Source organism: Chiloscyllium punctatum, chromosome 3, assembly GCF_047496795.1.
Source record: "Chiloscyllium punctatum isolate Juve2018m chromosome 3, sChiPun1.3, whole genome shotgun sequence".
Taxonomy (NCBI): Eukaryota; Metazoa; Chordata; class Chondrichthyes; order Orectolobiformes; family Hemiscylliidae; genus Chiloscyllium; species Chiloscyllium punctatum.
The window spans coordinates 101,641,558-101,660,671 of NC_092741.1; the positions used below are offsets into that span (position 1 = coordinate 101,641,558).

Genomic DNA, 19,114 nt, shown 5'->3' on the forward strand with positions numbered 1-19,114 from the left:
TGGGGGGGGGGGGGCAGAGGGGTGCTGGGGTTGTTAAACCAAGGAAACTGACTTCCACCATTAAAAAGGTATAACAGACAGCAAACAACTAACCCCATCAAAAGAAGCAGGTTGTCAATTTTAACATGTTAATCACTTAGAGTCATAGAGATGTAAAGAACAGAAACAGAGCCCTCAGTCCAACTCGTCCATGTCGACCAGATATCCCAATCCAATCTAGTCCCACCTGCCAGCACCCGGCCCACATCCCTTCAAATCCTTGCTATTCATATACCCACCCAGATGCCTTTTAAATGTTGCAATTGTACCAGCCTCCACCACTTCCTCTGGCAGCTGATTCCATACACGTACCACCCTCTGCGTGAAAAAGTTGCCCCATAGGTCTCTTTTATATCTTTCCCCTCTCACCCTAAAACTATGCCCTCTAGTTCTGGACGCCCCAATCCCAGGGAAAAGACTTTTTTTAAAATTCTATCCATGCCCCTCATAATTTGTAAACCTCTATAAGGTTTACAACCTCTGATACTGCAGGGTATACCTCAACCTCTGATACTGCAGGGAAAACAGCCCCAGCCTGTTCAGCCTCTCCCTGTAGCTCAAACCCTCCAACCCTGGCAACATCCTTGTAAATCTTTTCTGAACCTTTTCAAGTTTCACAACATCTTTCCGATAGGAAGGAGACCAGAATTGCATGCAATATTCCAACAATGGTCTAACCAATGTCCTGTACAGCCACAACATGACCTCCCAACTCCTGTACTCAATACTCTGACCAATAAAGGAAAGCATACCAAACGCCTACTTCACTGGCTTCTTGCCAGGTGGGCTCACCATCTTGAGAAGGTCTGGGGTGGTTAGGGGCACTGGGTGCGCTCGCCATGTGAGAGAGGTCGGGACATGCATGCCATTTCACTAAAGTCACGGGTGGTCTGTCATTTTGTGCAGGTTGCTGCAATATGGGGCTGCCATTTTATGGAGATCCATGAGGTTATGGGCTGGTGGGTTTGTTTGGGACAATGCGAAAGAGTGTGTTTCAGCTGTTGACAGAATTGTTTTTAGCTGTGACGTTACTTTGCACACTCTGGTTGAATCACACTTTTTCCAGATCCCATGTGTTGTGGTAAAAAGAGTGATGGGGGTTAGGGGTGCTCTTTAGATATCAGGGCTCACTGACTTTGTAGAGTCTGTGTATGGTTTTTCTCAGTCAAGAGCAGTCTTCTGTATCTGGGGAGGGAAGGCAGGCAGCCTTTATGCTTTAAAATAGTGGGCAAGAATGGAGCACTGTGTAGGCGTGATAGTCCCCTGTGAAATTCTCTTGCATATGCTTTAGAACTTGATTACAGAAATATCAACATTGCTTCTGCGTATTGACTGTGGGTCAAAGGATTTTTGTGAGCTACCTGGAATTCACCAGTAAAAGCAAAGCTTTTGGTGCCAATTAAGAGGGCTGAAGACACAATAGTGAAATATCCCAAAAATATTGCAACTTCACAACTGCTCTCATGGCTGTTTGTGTGAAAGTCTTTGTTCTTCTTATTTGTATCGAAGGTTAAGTTGACAACTTTGGAGGTACCTTTAACAGCTTTAGATCTGCACATTTGATCTCCACTTTGGAGCTCTGTTCTAATAGGTCAACATGGACATGCTTATGTTGTGATACTTTGAATTTTAGATGAAGGAAAAGTAATTAGCAAGAGCAGGAAAAGCACCAGTCAAACAGAAATAAAAATTGTTGTGGGAGTAGGCAAAACAATCCATCATACTCTGCTATTCAATACGATCAGGTTGGTGGATTTTGATCACAATTTCACTTTCTCATCCAATCTCTTATTTCTTGATTCCTTGGAGTCTAATACATTGCTCTTGAATACACTTAACAATTCAGCATCCACAGCCTTTTCAGATAGAGATTCCAAAGATTCACAATTCTGCAAGTGAAGAAAGTATTCCTTGTTTCACTCTAAATTGGCCATCCCCTTATCCAAAGTCTATGAACCACCTCCCCACACCCTCAGCACCTCCCCACCTTCCCCCCCACCATTCCTCCAAATTCCAGTCAGTTTAAACCTAATCTATGCATTCCCTACAGATATGACAAATCTCTTATCCCACTAAACTCAGAATCAATCAAGCAAATCTTCAACGAACCTTTAATGTATCATATGCAAGGTCGGTACTGTAATTCCTAGCTTAAAATTGTCAGTTCTTTCCTGAAAAGAGCAAATTTAATTGAAACAATTTACGGTAAATCAGATTTTTCTATTTCAAACAGTCTTGACAGCTGTGATGTTCTTTAGGACCTTCCTCATTAGATCAAAGGATTTAAACACCACATAGTGAAAATTGACATAATGTACATTAATAAACTCCATTTTTGTAATTGGAATTATATTATTTTTCTTTTAAAGTTAAAAGATGTACACTCGCCTGGCCCTGTAGAGTGAGTTTCTCTCCAACTTTTAATTTACCTGCCTGACTATCCCAATTGCCACTTCACTGCTCAACTCCCCTTTTGCCATTTCCCTGCCCAACTCTATCACTCGCCACTTCCCTAACTCTTTCACCCGACATTTTACTACCCAAGTTCCCCACTCGCTACAGTCCTGCCCAACCTTCTTGCCTGCCGCTTCCCATCTGACTCTCTCACCCGCCACTCTTCTGCTTGATTCTCTTAACTGCTGCTTCCCAGCCCAACTTTCTTACCTGCCACTTTCCACCATGACTCTCCCACATGCCAAACGGATCTGATAGTTATTATATACCAGTAGCTGTCCAAGTTACCACCACCCTCAGTTTCTTTTTCTCTGGCTTCTTCTGTGGGCTCTCTTTTAGATACAATTACAGAATATTGCAAGTGAGACTAACTGGCTTCTTTACTAATTAATGTACATTGTGGCAAACGTTAACTTGGTGTATAAAACGATCCCTCTTTTTGTACTTGCAAGGTAAATTTGCATAAGAGCTGATATGCAGTGAAGCCTCTGTACCCATGAATTCAGGACTCAGGAATGTGCCTACCCACGAAAAAGTAAGTAGCAACAAAATTCAACATCCATGGACAAACCTATGTATTGGTGACTTTTAGCCTTTTTAATGTGTATTGTTCAGGCTTCGGGGGCAGGGTGGGGTGTTCTCAGAAATGGAATCCTCATGCATACAGAGGAATGACTGTACTGGTGTAGGCTTGAAAAGTCAGAACATGGGGTGATACATAAATCCAGATCTCAGGAAATGCTCTGTGTTTAGTTAATTAAATTGTTTTTAGTAATGAATCAATGAGCATAGCGCCAAACTTCTTGCACTCTCTGCCAGAAGGCAAAGCCAAATCATAACACATGCCCCCACAATTGGCTAAGAGTAAAGTTCCAACTTTCCTAACAAGGTAGGGACCCAGGTGCAATTCAAGCTTTGGATGACTGTATGGCATTCCAAATTATCCACATGTCTGTGTGGGTTTCTGTCAGGAGCTCCGGTTTCCTCCCACAATCCAAAGATGTGTGGGTTAGGTAGATGCTAAGTTGCCCTGTAATGTCAAAGTGTAGGTCTGGATGGGCTTCTCTTCAGAGGGTCGATGCAGATCTGTTGGGCTGAATAGCTTCTATCTGCACTGCAGGGATTCTATGATTCTGAAAGCTGAAACCAGGATTTTGAACACAATAATGTTGGCAGCAAACTTGCACACACCAGATATCCAGTTGTTCTGATAACATACACCACTGTGTACATGCTGTGCACATAACCTGGAGTTATAGATAGCAATGCTAGAGGCTGGAATTTCTTTCAAGATATGGCTGACCAGGAATCTCTCCTGCTTTTAGCATCTGCCACTGTCATCTGTTGGAAAAAGTTACAGGTTGAAACTCAACCTGTTTGGCAATACTCCTTCCTTGGCCATCAAACCTTGGAGTGGGACATGAACCTAGAGCTTCAAGCTCAGGGTAGGAGTGCTACTTACCACACCATAGGACCTCGCCAATAGCATACTTGTGTCACTAAATTCAGAGACAATGCCTTCTCTCTTTTTCTAGTTCCTCTTTCTATCCATGGTGAATCAAATCATCTTGTGCATCTTACAGCCCTTTGCATCATATCCAAGAAAGCATTACTAAAACAAGGCAAAGAATTTGAGCATCTAGAATTTACTTTGCCAGTTCTTTCTGCTGCACTTCCAATTGCAAAGACCCATAAAATTGAATATTTGGAACATCCTTCCTTGGCAGGATATGTTGAGACTGAAATTAACTCACGTGGGTCCATCATTAGATCGACTCATGGTAAATTGTAAACAATAATGATAAGACAATACCCACTGACAGTCACATTACATTTAATTCCAGGTACCTGTGAACTAATAAGCACCAACCACACACCCTGACGCTCCCACGTTGTCAGGAACATAAAGCCCAAATACACAGATGTATCAAGTAAAATAGATTTTGTTACCCTGTAGGCTTCATCCCACATATCATTGACACGATACATATTCACTATTGCCTTCCACTCTTTTGCTTCCAAATAATGGTACTCAGCTTCTCGAAAACGGCCTTCACTTTCCAGTTCCTATATAATTGCATGAAAATCAAAACTTTAATGAGATAAATTTTAGGATTGATTTCTGGATCTGTACATAGATTTTGTCTACAATTGCATGTATTTGCAAAGGCTCTGACTGTTTTTACAAGAAGAGCAAATATCTATGGTTTAGATCCTTATAACACTTTCCATTATATATGTGAAGTATATGTAGCACATGATGATGGAGATCTTCATGTTTATAAACATAGCATAGCAAAACTATAATTTTTTTAATACAGGTAAAAGATAGAAATATATTAGCTTCAATATAACTTGACTGAATACATCTGAGTTCAGTTCATTTTAGTTGGAAATTGCAGTTGAAAAAAATTGAGTCTAAATTTTCAACCAATGTAGCATCAGGATTTAGATGCCCCAAATTGCATCTATGAATGTTGCATTAACATCATTGACATTATATGTGTGTGTGTGTGTGTGTGTGTGTCTGTATTTATATTTGAAACAATTCATCCTTTGACTGCACCTTCTCCATTGCAGTTTTCACAAAATTTATATGATAAACTTTAGCACCATACTGTATACCTATGTAGAGAGCCAGCACTACCAGATTATTGAAAGATTGTTGAAAACATAATGAGCCTGTATTCATTCATTATTCCTTACCTTTGCAAGATGTAGGTGGGTGTCTGTGAGTAAGTCCCTGTGATATTTTGCTACAAGTCGAATCATGTCATCATACATTTTAAGTTTCTTATACATTGTGATTGCTAAATCAGGTTCATCTACTGTAATGTACAACCTGCAGCAAAAATGAACTATCATTACAACAATGTACAAATAAATCTGTTTGTAACACAGAACATCAGATGTAGATACAATAATCTTTGATCCATGTCTCAGTGCAGTGGATATAATGCCTTTAACATTCTCCTGTGGTTACAGAAATCAAATCCCATGATGATCAACACAGAAGGGAAAAATGTTGGGTAAAATGGTCTTCTGTCTACTGTGTGGAGCAAAGGTAGAACAAAATTAAGATTAAAAAAAAGAGCATTTACAGTTTAATGATATAAAGTTCAGAAGAAACTTTGTGGAATAGGTTAATTTTCAGTTTTTGGCCTATTCATTTAGAAATACATACCAAAGGCACACACCTCAAACACAGTGAAAGAACACCATGCACCATCTTGGTCTCCTCCAATGGTCCTCAACATTACAGATTTCAGTTTTTAGCCAACTCAACTCATTCCATGTCACATCAAAAAATGGCTGAAGAATGTTGCAATGGATATTGCAAAAGCTTTGATCCATGTCAACATTCCTGCAACAGTACTGAAAATGTATGCTCCAGAACTTTCTGCATCCCTAGCCAAGCTGTTCCAATACAGCTACAATATTGGCATCAACCTGACTGTATGGAAATTTGCCCAAGTATGTCCCATGCACAAATGCAGGACAAATCCAACCCTATTAACCCATCACTCTATCCTTGATCATCAGTAAATTGATGGAAGCACTAGTTTTAACAACAACTTGCTCACTGACTTTAATTTGCGCTCCACCAGGGCCACTCGGCTCTTGATTTCATGACAGCCTGGACAAAACATAGACAAAAAAAGCTGAATTCTAGAGTTGATGTAAAAGTGACTGCCCTTGACATCAAGGTTGCAGTTGACCAAGTGTGGCATCAAGCAGCCTGAGCAAAACAGCAGTCAATGTGAATCAGCAGTAACCATGTCCACTGGTTCAAGTCATAACAAGCACAAAGAAAGATGGTTGCTGTTATTGTTGGAGATCAACCATCTCAGCCCCAAAGCATCTCTGTAGGAGTTCCTCAGAGTAGTGTTATGAAGTTGAAAGTGTGTACTGTACCTTTAAGAGAGAAAATATTGCTCTGAACTGAGAGCTTACAAGCAAGCACCTTGTAGCTGACTAGATGGCAATCCCTGAAAAGTGAAAATATGTAACATTTGGCTGTGAAATGGATACCTGAGTTTTGACTACAATTCAAATGTAACCAATCAGTTTAAATTATGCCCCAGAATACTAAAACCCCAATTGAGTTTGAATTTATTATTTTACCAAAATCAAGCCAATGAGACATTTTATGCTGGACGTATAAGAATGTTGACATTTTGAACATTGTCAGAGAGCAACTGCCATAGGGTCAGAGAGTTAACTGCCAATATAACAAACTGCCCTCCAAGAAATTAGAAAACACTTTATCATAGGTACCTTTACATGTGAAGCATACTCGTAATAAAAAAGATAGAAGACAACCCAGAGAGATCAACAGCTGGAAGAGTGAAGACACAGAAGACGACAGAGACTGTGTGGTTTTGAAATTAAGTTAACAAAATTTTAATAAATGTCTTATTGGAACAGCATATCAGACAGTAAGCAGTTAAGAGAAAGGAGGGCTTAGATTAGTGAATAGTTTTTGTTTAATATCTGCTTTTAGAGTTTGAAAATAAATTGATGCTATTTTCTTTAAAAAGTAGAATTTGGGAGTTCTCTGTCACTCATTTTTTAAAAGATTATCAGGATGGGCAAGGCAAGCTTTTCTGAGCATTTGGTTTAATTAACAGAGGAGTTCGCCTCTGTGTCTTAACAGCAGTGTCCTAAGCTCAACCAGTTTCAACTGCTTCAACAGTGGTTAGCACTGCTGCCTCGCAGCGCCAGAGACCCGGGTTCAATTCCCGCCTCAGGCGACTCTGTGTGGAGTTTGCACATTCTCCCCGTGTCTGCGTGGGTTTCCTCCGGGTGCTCCAGTTTCCTCCCACACTCCAAAGATGTGCAGGTCAGGTGAATTGGCCATACTAAATTGCCCGTAGTGTTAGGTTAGGGGTATGGGTGGGTTGCGCTTTGGCGGGGTGGTGTGGACTTGTTGGGCCGAAGGGCCTGTTTCCACACTGTAAGTAATCTAATCTAATCTAATCTATGACCATATCTCCATCATAATGTCATAAGTGGGGAGGTTGACTGATGATTACACAAAATTCAGTAACATTTGCGACTCTTCAGATAATCAAACAATCCAATTTCAAACACAACAAGACCTGGAAAGAATCCAGGCTTGGGCTGATGATTGGCAAGTAACTTTTGCACCACCCAAATATTAGGCAGTTGATCATCCCCAACAAGACAGAAACTAACTGTCAGCCCGAGACACTCAACGACAATAACAGCACTGAATCTCCTGTTATCAACATCCTCATGGTAACCAGTGACCAGAAACTGAACTAGACTAGTCATATAAATATGTGGCTGCAAAAACAGATCAGAGGCTAGGAAACCTGTAGCAAGTAAATCACCTCCTAACTCCCCAAGGACTGTCCACAATCTATAAGGCGCATGTCAGGAGTATGATGGAAAACCCCCACTTTTCTGGATGAGTACAGCTTCAGCAACACTCAAGACTCTTAGCACGATCCAAGACAACCACGTCCACAAACATTCAAACTCTCCACTACTGAAACTGAGAAGCAGCAATCTGCACCACTGCAGAAATTTACAAAGGCAGCTTCGGCAATACTTTCCAAATCCCCAACTCCTACTATCAAGAAGGACAAAGACAGAAGATACTTGGGAACACCATGACCTCCAAGATCCTCACCATCCTGACAGGAAACATATTGACTCAATGACACTGAGGCCAGAGCAAGGTCCTAGAACGCTTCCCGAATGATAAAGTAGGTCCACTTACACCAGTGGTTCATGAAGGCAGGCTGCCACCTTCCCAGCAACTAGGGATAGGTGATAAATGCTGGCTCAACCAGCGACAGCCACATTTCATGAGGTGTGCTGGGAATGCATTCTATGCATTATTATGCAATGCAACAATGTGCTCTTACAGTTTATTAGATTCCCTAGGAGACCAATTGATAATAAACTGGAGTTTTCATCGGTTTAGAAAACAAAGTATTTAAAGGAGACTTTGCAAATCAAAGGTGGTAATTAAGATTACCTGCCCAAAAGTAACAGACTTGTGTAAAAGCCACTGTTCACCAAGGCAGTGTAGTTCTAATTTTAATTAGTGAATTATTTTCCTCAAATAGCTCTCCTTTTTACGAATATTCTACATTTTTTTTTAAAATGTAAAATCAGATACCCTAGTTAAAGTTCATATCAATTTTAGTTGTGAGTTTAACAGATCAGTATCTATTCTTTGAATTTGGCGCAAAACACTTTCAGAGCTTTATAAGGATTTTGTTGTAATTGTGTAGGTTTAGCAAAGGTGCCACCTTTCCCTTCTGGATCCTTTCCATGCCTAAAAGCCAACTTCCATTGCAGAGGAACCTAACTTCTTTAAAATTTTATTTAAATAAATCAAATAGACAAGATAGACAAGCAACAAATTACAATAACAAGAACTCAGTTCAACTTTTCAGTTATCGTCATTTGTTCGGACATGTTAAAACACAGCTCTTCACAGGTGGACCCGGGCACGACCAGTGCACCACAAGAACCCTAAAAAATCTGGTTTCTTTATTTTTCTTGAATCCAGAGATGCTTTGAGGGTCCATTGAACAGTTTTTCCACCACCCAAGTTACTTTTTTATAAAGTGTTGCACAAGGAATTCCTGCAGTTATAACACATTATTTCAGCAAGCAAAAACTGCAAAGGAGTGGGATTTCTGCCCTTTAGTTCTGTCTTCGAGAGCTGCTGGTCAATCTGACTGTATTGCACCTCTAGCAGATCCAGGAGCAGCAGAATTCAGTATGTCACGGTTAGAGCTTGGAATTTAAGAAGGCCTGCACAACTTATATCCTAAAGCAGATAAATCCCATGCTTTAAGGGTGGGGAGGGATCAGGCAGCCTCAAAAGGGCAGGCTGACTGGATTATGAAGACCAGATGAGGAGAATTAAAGCGGGGAGGATCCCCCAATATGCATCGGACACCCCTCATACGACATTCCCCTTCCCTCCCCATTTTTTTTACAAACTGCGTTTAAAAATTATCAGCTCACTCCTACCTGCCAGCTCTTGCCAATTGTATTATGGGTGGGGTGGAATGTGTTCTGAGGTATATAGAATTGCGCTTACACTTGTATGGAAGAAAAGCATTAATATAGACCATTTTTGCCAAAAAACTTGAAACTAATTACCATTTCTATGTAATTTTGAATATTATATTGTAAATAATATGTCACCTTTCAGCATCTTTGTATTTTCCTTTCTTTTCTAGTTCTTGTGCTTGATTAATATACAGAACAGCCACATCTTCATGTTTCATACACCTTACAGCCAACTACAACAATTCCAAAAGAAAGATTTTGCTTTAGAATTATGAACATGTCTTTATGAATTATAAATCAGCATGGCATTGAGTGCTGCTCTACACAGTATACTGCTATTTAACGGACTTCCTCCAATTGGTGAGTTCTTTAAAAACACTAAAATAGTACCTGCTAATAATAATATTTGGATGCAGAGATCCATTTAGTTCAGTATTTAAATATATATCCATGTTTATAATGGTGATGAAACTCACAAACTAAAAGTAAATACACCACTGAAAATATGCTTGCTAAAACTGTACAGGACATTGGTGAAATTTGCATCTGGAGTACTCTGTACAGTTTCTTCACCTTGCTGAAGGAATTTGAAGGAGCACTGAAAGAAGTTCACTCAGCTGATTCTTGGAATGAAAGGGCTGTCTTTTGAGAAAAGATTAAACAAGTTATATGCATTGGAGTTTTGATGAATGAGAGGTGACCTTATTGAAACACATAAGTTTCTGAGGGCCAGCCAGGGTGTTTTCTCTTGGAACAGTATCTACAACTAGGGACCGCAGTTTAAAAATAAGAAATCTTCATTTCAGATAAAGTTCTTGGAGGATTTTCTTTTCTTGGGAAGTTGTAAAGCTCTAGAATTCTCTTCAACAAAAAGCAATGAAGATTCAGTCACTGAACATACACAAGGCTGAGTTGGACAGCTATCTCACTGACAAATGTTGAAAAGTGTAGAGCTGGAAAAGCACAGAAGGTCAGGCAGCAACCAAGGAGCAGGAAAGTCGATGTTTCGGGCATAAGCCCCCAAAGGCTTATCGACTCTGATCTCCAGCATCTGCAGTCCTCACTTCTTCTCTATTTCATTGACAAGGCAGTCAAGAGTTATGGTATGCAAACAGGTAATGCAGAATTGCAAAAACGGCTCAATGGATTGAATGACTAACTCCTGCTCTTATTTTTCATGATCTTACTCAACAATAAGATGAAATTAAAAATGTGTTGCTGGAAAAGCGCAGCAGGTCAGGCAACATCCAAGGAGCAGGAGAATCGACGTTTCGGGCATAAGCCCTTCTGCTCCTTGGATGCTGCCTGACCTGCTGCGCTTTTCCAGCAACACATTCTTAAGCTCTGATCTCCAGCATCTGCAGTCCTCACTTTCTCCCAATAAGATGAAATTTCCAAACATACCATCAGCCAGAAAGTTTTTGTTTCTAATTTTTACATTTCAATGTTGCTAGCTTAGCACTGAAGCCAGATATTGTAGGAGTTGGGGAATAAAGGACTCAACGTTATATGTCAATGTAACAACCAGGACAGAGAGTAAGCTATTTTAAAACAAGATTTCGGAGATAGGGATATAGGCGAATGACAGTGACACATCCCAGAACAAATTGATGGAATGTGTTCATTCAAACCTCGATCTCTGAATCCATCAAATGTTGCAGATATTTTCTTAGCAACTTGTTGATACATATTATTACACACCCTGGAGCAGGTGGGGCTTGAACCCAGGCATCTTGGCCCAGAGGTAGGGATACTCTCACCATGTCATAACAACACTCATCAAATGCTTCATTAATTAGCATTTCAAGGACAGGTATACGTGTTACATTGGACACATTTAGGAAGTCAATCTTGACACATTTACTGCGCTACATGCTGCCGCACAGTTTGTCAGTTCTAGGAAATAAAGGGCACAGACAGCCACATGTTTTCCCTTGCACCCCACGAATGAAACATTAACTTTCTACCAGGCCAGGTGAGACTTCAATTGTCAATCAAATTCAATAGATTTGTGCATTGTGTACTAACTGTGCAAAAATACTTCACAAAAATTTACATCCTTAATCAGAATTCAACACTCAACCTTGTGGGCTTGCTCCCAATATCCCACTTGCTTGTACATATCAATGGCATCCTTGATTCGATCAGCTTTGATGTACATCCTTTCGGCAGTCTGAAGATGGAAAGAAGATAAGTTACTCAACCATATAAAATATAAAACTCTTCAATAATTAAGTCTAAAAGTACAGAAGAACCTAAATTATCCGAAGGACAGAGGCAGGGAACATTTCATCTGGTTAACCGAATTCCAGATAACCGAATGCCAGATTACATAGCTTAGCTAAACATCGGGACCTTGCGATCTTGCCGGATAATCCGATATTCAGATAATCAAATGCCGGATAATCAAGGTTCCTCTGTATACCAGAATATACTTACAAATAAAATAAACATTATTTACTTGACTTTAATGTGATATGTTGTCATTGTGTTCTGAGAAAAGTTTTACATGCATGCATTCGATATCCTTCCAAATTGTAAAACGTCACTATGTTTAAATTTGATGTATTTATAGGTAGGTACACAGCATATATTGTGTCAAGAAAAATATTCAATTCTTTGGTTTAATTAATGAAACATAGTCACAAAATTTTCCAACTTTCTATTAGCAGGTCTCAAAGGATATTGCTAACTGTGAGCTAGAGGCTATGCAATTTTATAACAGGAATGATGTTCTTAACACACAATGTGGCAGACATTATTTAAACATTAGCTGATAAGCATTCTGTCTCCAAACTATTACTGTCATTCACTATTACTTTACTGCATGTTAAGTAGGTAAATAACCAAATGACTAAAAATAGTTGCATAAATTTTGTAGAATAGGTGTAGGGTCCTGTAACAACAATATAGCTGAGATTATGGACCATACTACAGATGTGACTGTCTAGGACTTGAGTGCGTGGCTATACTTGACCAGTTTTGAATGAGAGTTGGAGAGCTTGAATCTAAGCTGAAGACAATGCAGGTATCAGGGAAGAGGAGCAATACTTAAACACTTTGTCTTTGGAAACAGTAGGTAGTTCACTGCAGTTATATTGAACGTCAGAATTGGTCAATGGTCAGGGATGGCAGGGTGTATCTTTGAGTCAGATAGGCATGGAGATCCAATATGGAGCGTTGGAGGAGCCTGAGCCCCGATGTTTGACCAACAATTCCAAGGCAGATGTGTGGATGAAAAGGAGGACTATCAGGCAGAGCAAACGGATCATGGCACCATGATACAGGATGCTTTTTATCTGGGAGGAATAAAAAGGAATGTCTGAAGGATTGTGCAGCCAGGTTGCAAAGATGGGTGTGGTACACGTCCAGGACTGATATCTAGTGATTTATTATGCCACAATGTCCAGGTTCATTAGGCAGAAAAGCCATGACTAACAGAATTGTGATAGGGATCGTGCTACTGTCATGAAATGGGAAAATATATATTTAATATTTTGTCAATAATTTTACCATATGTGCCAGGGCAATCCAGACAAATAAGCTAATAAAGGAGAGTTGATGCATACTAAGCCAGTGGCAGGGCCATAGACTGACCATCAAGTAGACTATGTTAGCCTGCTACCATCCTCTAAGGCGGAAATACGAGCATCCTGGTCTTCAATGACATTTTTAGCAAATGGTTAGAGATGTTTCACATTACAACGAACACTGCTAAAGTTGCAGCAGACACTTTAGTTTAACACGTTTTCACTAGAAGGGGTTTTTCCAAGTACAGTTTTGGTCCAGGGAACCCATTTACCCATTTCACTCCCAGGTAATGCAGGCCATGATGAATGCATTTGGTATCAGCCAAGGTTTTCGCATTGCCTACCATCCTCAACCCAGCAGGATTATGGAGAAAATGAATCATATCCTCAAACAGATGCTGCAAAGGGTTGTCCAGCAAAATAATTAGATATTTATTCTCATGTTTAAAAGGAACTCACCCACCAATTAATCTGGTGAAGTCAATTTCATTCATTTCCTAATCTCCCCTCCCCATCTTATCCCAGATCCAATCTCCCCCTGACTTTGCATTGCACTCTTGAATTGTCCTACCAGTCCATCTTACTTCCCACCTATCTGCTCCACCCTTCCCTTCGACCCATCACTGTCAGCTCCTACCTACATCTACCTATCACCTTCCAAGCCACCTTCCCCAACTTCCATCCTCCTGTTTATCTCTCAGTCCCCTTTCCCCGACTCTCCACTTTCCTGATGAAGGCCTTATACCCAAAACGTTGACTCTCCTTCTGCTTTTCTAAGTCGACAATTTTTGACTGATCTCCAACATCTGCAGTTCTCACTTTCTCCTACCAAGTTCAATAGCCATCTCCAAACTCCAACTGAAAGCAAAACTAAAACACTGGATCTGTGTGAGCCTGACTCCAACCACTCATTCTTTTCTCATCTAATTTAAAAAACACAGGGAATGCAAAACTGTTTACTCACTGTTTCTGAAGCAGAGTTTCCAACATCCTATCATTGATAGTCACAGGTAAGGTGCCGGATGACTAGAGGTTGGCTAACGTGGTGCCATTGTTTAAGAAAGGTGGTAAGGACAAGCCAGGGAATTATAGACCAGTGATCCTGACGTCGGTGGTGGGCAAGTTGTTGGAGGGAATCCTGAGGGACAGGACGTACATGTATTTGGAAAGGCAAGGACTGATTAGGGATTGTCAACATGGCTTTGTGCGTGGGAAATCACAAACTTGATTGAGTTTTTTGAAGGAGTAACAAAGAGGATTGATGAGGGCAGAGCGGTAGATGTGATCTACATGGACTTCAGTAAGGCGTTCGGCAAGGTTCCCCATGGGAGACTGGTTAGCAAGGCTAGATCTCATGGAATACAGAGAAACCTTACCATTTGGATAAAGACTGGCTCAAAGGTAGAAGACAGAGGGTGAGGGTGGAGGGTTGTTTCTCAGACTGTTCTTTTTTTCAGAAGGTGGTAGATAGTTTCCAAATCAATGTGTTTGTTGATAGAGTTCCGTTTGGATTGCCATGTTTTTAGGAATTCTCATGCCTGTCTCTATTTGGCTTGTCCTCGCATGGACTTGTGGTCCCAGTCAAAGTGGTGTCCTTCCTCATCTGTGTGTAAGGGTACTCGCGATAGTCAGTCATGTCTTTTTGTGGCTAGTGATGTTCATGTACCCTGGTGGCTAGTTTTCTGCTTGTTTGTCCAAAGTAGACAATATAAATAGAAAGCAGGAAATTTCAGCATTGCTTTGCCTGAGACCCACTGAAGATGTTACCGAGTAGGATATCGAAATGTCTGGAAATGAACCCTCCAGCATAGCGAGCAAACCTACATCCAAACCTTCAACCTGAGCTACAAATCTTCTCAAAACTCTATAACACCAGCACTTCACCAGATGACATCACCTTCTATGGTGACGAAATGTCTGAAAACAAACCTTCCAGCTCAGCAAGCAAACTTACATCCAGATAATATTCAGATTTAAAATATTGATTTGTTTTCTCATTGATATACACATATTCAATTTACTTGTTTTCAATAAAATTAGAGTTTTCTTTGCCTCTGAAGTATCTGCCTCTTGTGTTTTCCACCACACCACATTCCACTACATAAGCCCAGTGTTAGGAGCTGGGGACTGGTGAGCAATAAACCAGGCAGCACTTCTTACAAGGTTACACCACTTTTCACACTCATTTTACAGTTTCTAGGGCAAGGAGCTCATCTTTGGGCATTTCAGTTTGAATTCTCAGACAGGAGTCAACTTCTGCTTTATAACAATACTATTCTCATCAGCCATGACCAAATGTTCTAAAAGTTGTGTTGCCTAAGAGTTAATGATATCTCCTTATAGCTGTATATTAATTTGGATTGGGAGAGAAAGTTTCCACTTCTCATGGTACACGCAAGAACCAATTCCAAAGCTCAAACTAGGAATGATGTTCCACTGAGGGTTTGTGTTGTTGGAATTAATATTAGAATGCAGAACCTTAAATGCAATGGTCTCTTGATGGCTCAGGATTAAACTAATTGAATCAACTTCCATCACATTTCCAGGCAGTGCACCCTAACTCTGTGAACAAGGTTTTCTCACATCACCCTTGCTTTGTTTGCACACCACTTTAAATCTTTGCTCTCATGTTCTTTTGTCTTTTACTAGCTTACTCCCTATCTACTACGTTCAGTCAGCACATGATTTTGGAACCCTCTGTCAAAACTACTCTCAGCCTTTGTTTTTTTTCCCAACTTTTTCAATCAATCATCAGAAGTTTCTCATTCTTAGAACCCTTACTGTAAATTGCCCTGTTTTCTTTCCTTGGTCAGAAACTGGTTCTGGTAAGAAACACTCTGGAAAAACCTTGAAAGAAGCCCATTTATCAAGCTAGTTCAACATTTATAAAAAAGAAGTGCTGATCCCACAATAATCAAGACTTTTCAAAAAAACCTATATGTGTATGCTGAAATCATAAATGCAGCCAACAAACGAACATCAGGGATTTATCAGAATTCCTTTGGATAGATAACAGGGAGAAACCCCCTTCTGATTACAGTAAGATGCACTGTGAAAGCTCAAGGATAGGTAATAAGAATGTTTGGTAAACATCATGAGATCATGGGAAGACCTCTGGTTGTCCATGGAGTTGTTCATCATTGATCGTGCATTCACAGGATTGGATGTTTAAGTTAGACTGGATGTGATTAATACTGGTCAAGATTAGTGTGGTGCTGGAAAAGCACAGCAGGTCAGGCAGCATCCGAGGAGCAGGAAAATCGACGTTTCGGGCAAAAGCCCTTCATCAGGAATGAGATTGTGAGCCTTGGGGATGGAGAGATAAATGGGACGGGTGTGGGGCTGGAGGGGAAGATAGCTGAAGCTGCAATAGGTGAATGGGGGGGGGTGAAGGTGATAGGTCAGAGAGTGAGTGGAGCAGATAGGGGGAAGGAAGATTGACAGATGGGACAGGTCATGAGGACATTACTGAGCTGGAAGGTTGAAACTGGGGTAAGGTGAGGGGAGGGGAAATGAAGAAACTGGCAAAGTCGATATTGTTGCCATAGGGTTGAAGGATCCTGAGGTGGAAGATGAGGCACTCTTCCTCCAGGTGTCAGGTGGTAAGGGAGTAGTGACAGAGGAGGCCCAGAACCTGCATGTCCTCAGCAGAGTGTGAGGGGGAGTTGAAATGTTTAGCCACTGAGCGGTGGGGTTAATTGGTGTGGGTGTCCCGGAGATGTTCTCTGAAGCGCTCTGCAAGGAGGCGTCCAGTCTCCCCAGTGTAGAGGAGACCGCATCGGGAGCAACGGATACAATAAATGATGCGTGGAAGTGCAGGTGAAACTGATGCATGTGGAAGGCTCCTTTTGGGGCTTTGGACAGAGGTGAGGGGGGAGTGTGGGAGCAGGCTTTGCAGTTCCTGTGGTGGCAGGGGAAGGTGCCAGGAGGGGAGGGTGGGTTGTTAGGAGATGTGGACCTGATCAGGTAGTCCCGAAGGGAATAGTCTTTATGGAAAGCGGATAGGGGTGGGGTGGGAAATATATCTCACCACCAGAGATATATTTCCATCCCCACCAGCTCTAGCGACCTGAGTTCAATTCCAGTCTGGGAGGGTTTGCATGGATTTCTGCCAGGTGCTCCACAACTTCCTACCACAATCCAAACATGTACAGGTTAGGTGGATTGGCAATGCTAGATAATGCTAGATTTCCTTGTCCAGGGATGTGCATGTTGGGCGTCTTAGCCATGCGTAAATATGGGGATAGAGTTTGGGGGGCTGGGACTGAGTCGGTTGTTCTTCAGAAGGTTGGTACAGACTCTTTCCACACCGTAGGGGATTCTGTGAATTCTATGATAATTCAGTGAAACGGAGAGTGAGAATTAAGGAAGTTCACAAGCTTGGTGCAGTAGAGAAACAGTGGAGCTCTGAGAAACGTAGGGCAGTGTCAGCTTAGCTGACTAGCTGTCAGCAAAAGGACTGGAATTATGAGTGAGTGCTGGAATGCAGCCTGAAGAATCCAGGGAAGCACAATTCTAGTAAAGGAGACTGACCTACCAAGCTGTGAATAATCATAGAGGTAGTCTGTGAAATAATAGCTTTTAAGGAAGTTCTGAAGTTAGATCTTTCAAATAACAGAATTACCTTGTAATGAAGACTGTTTTAATTTGGTGACCTGGAGGATTACTGAGAAATCTGGGGGATCTATCTTACATATTTCTGCAAATGCAACATGTTCTATGGATGTTTGACCACAACATGTCTGTTAACCCATAGTTACGTCATATTAGTTCTGAATATTATAGTGTAAATGTTACACATATTGTAGGTTATTTTACTTTTCTACCTTTGTGTATTCAAGTTTAGTTCATTTGTTCCAAACGATGAAACCTTGCAGCATTTTTCTCTTAGCTAAGTACCTGAAATTTCAAACTTTGTCTATTTTGTCTAAAACAAATTTACTGGACCCTAACCAGATTGCAAAACATTTGGTGGTCTCATCAGGGATCAAAACGTGGTTCATAATCTATAGGTCAATAATCCTGAATGACAGCAGCTTGCACCTACGAGATACCCACTAATCCTTGGTTAAAATTAACTGTGGATCAAATTTTAGAAACACAAACAGAAGTGCTGTGGAAACTCAGCATCTGTACAGAGACAGGGAGACAGAGAGAGAAACAGATGTTTCAAAGTTAACTTTCTAACCTCATATTCTTGAACTGAGGCATAGTGCTGAGCAATTTTGTGATAGTATTTGTAAGATGTTGTGTCATCTTGAAGTTCAAGAATATGAACTGCTTTTTTCCACTGCCGAGCTCCAACACTTGCTTCAATCGCCTTCATAGAGCAGCTGAAAGCCAAATTTAAAAGTTTGCTTCAATACAACTTACATGTTAAGTTAGCATGGAATTTAACAATTGTTAAAGTTATTTAACAGCTATCACAAACAACAACTTCCACCCTTTCAAATATATAGACAATTAAGTTTTACAGAGGGAGTAATTTAAATTCACAAAATTGGTTAGGAAGTTAACATACTAAAAGTCTCAAACTTGCTCTGATCTGGTTTCAATGGAGGCAGGATAGGATCAGACAGCATCAGTATTTACTGTGGAAAGGGTTATGGAAGATATAGACTGTAGGCAAATAGATGGTGACATCTTGCAAAATGTCCAGATTACAGAGGAGGAAGTGCTGGATGCCTTGGAACAGTTAAAGGTGGAGAAATCCCCAGGACCTGATCAGGTGCATCCGAGAACTCTGTGGGAAGCTAGAGAAGGGATTGCTGAGATATTTGTATCATCGATAGTCACAGGTGAGGTGCCGGAATACTGGAGGATGGCAAACGTGGTGCCACTGTTTAAGAAGGGTGGTAAAGACAAGCCAGGGAACTATAGACTGGTGAGCCTGACCTCGGTGGTGGGCAGGTTGTTGGAGGGAATCCTGAGGGACAGGATGTACATGTATTTGGAAAGGCAAGGACTGATTTGGGAGAGTCAACATGGCTTTGTGCGTGGGAAATCATGTCTCACAAACTTGATTTGAG

The 19,114-nt window shown here is 40.8% G+C and overlaps 1 protein-coding gene across 3 annotated transcripts in view; it reads right to left on the minus strand.

Moving 5' to 3' along the window:
* The window catches only part of ift172 (intraflagellar transport 172), a 271,291-nt gene that overhangs the window by 113,738 nt on the left and 138,439 nt on the right, over nucleotides 1-19,114 (minus strand). For all 3 annotated transcript variants that reach the window (XM_072557593.1, XM_072557602.1, XM_072557583.1), the window contains 5 exons: nucleotides 18,274-18,418; nucleotides 11,639-11,728; nucleotides 9,691-9,788; nucleotides 5,200-5,335; nucleotides 4,444-4,560 (listed from right to left, as the gene is read on the minus strand). In XM_072557593.1, the coding sequence (XP_072413694.1) occupies nucleotides 4,444-4,560; nucleotides 5,200-5,335; nucleotides 9,691-9,788; nucleotides 11,639-11,728; nucleotides 18,274-18,418 (586 nt within the window). The remainder of the gene's footprint in view (nucleotides 1-4,443; nucleotides 4,561-5,199; nucleotides 5,336-9,690; nucleotides 9,789-11,638; nucleotides 11,729-18,273; nucleotides 18,419-19,114) is intronic.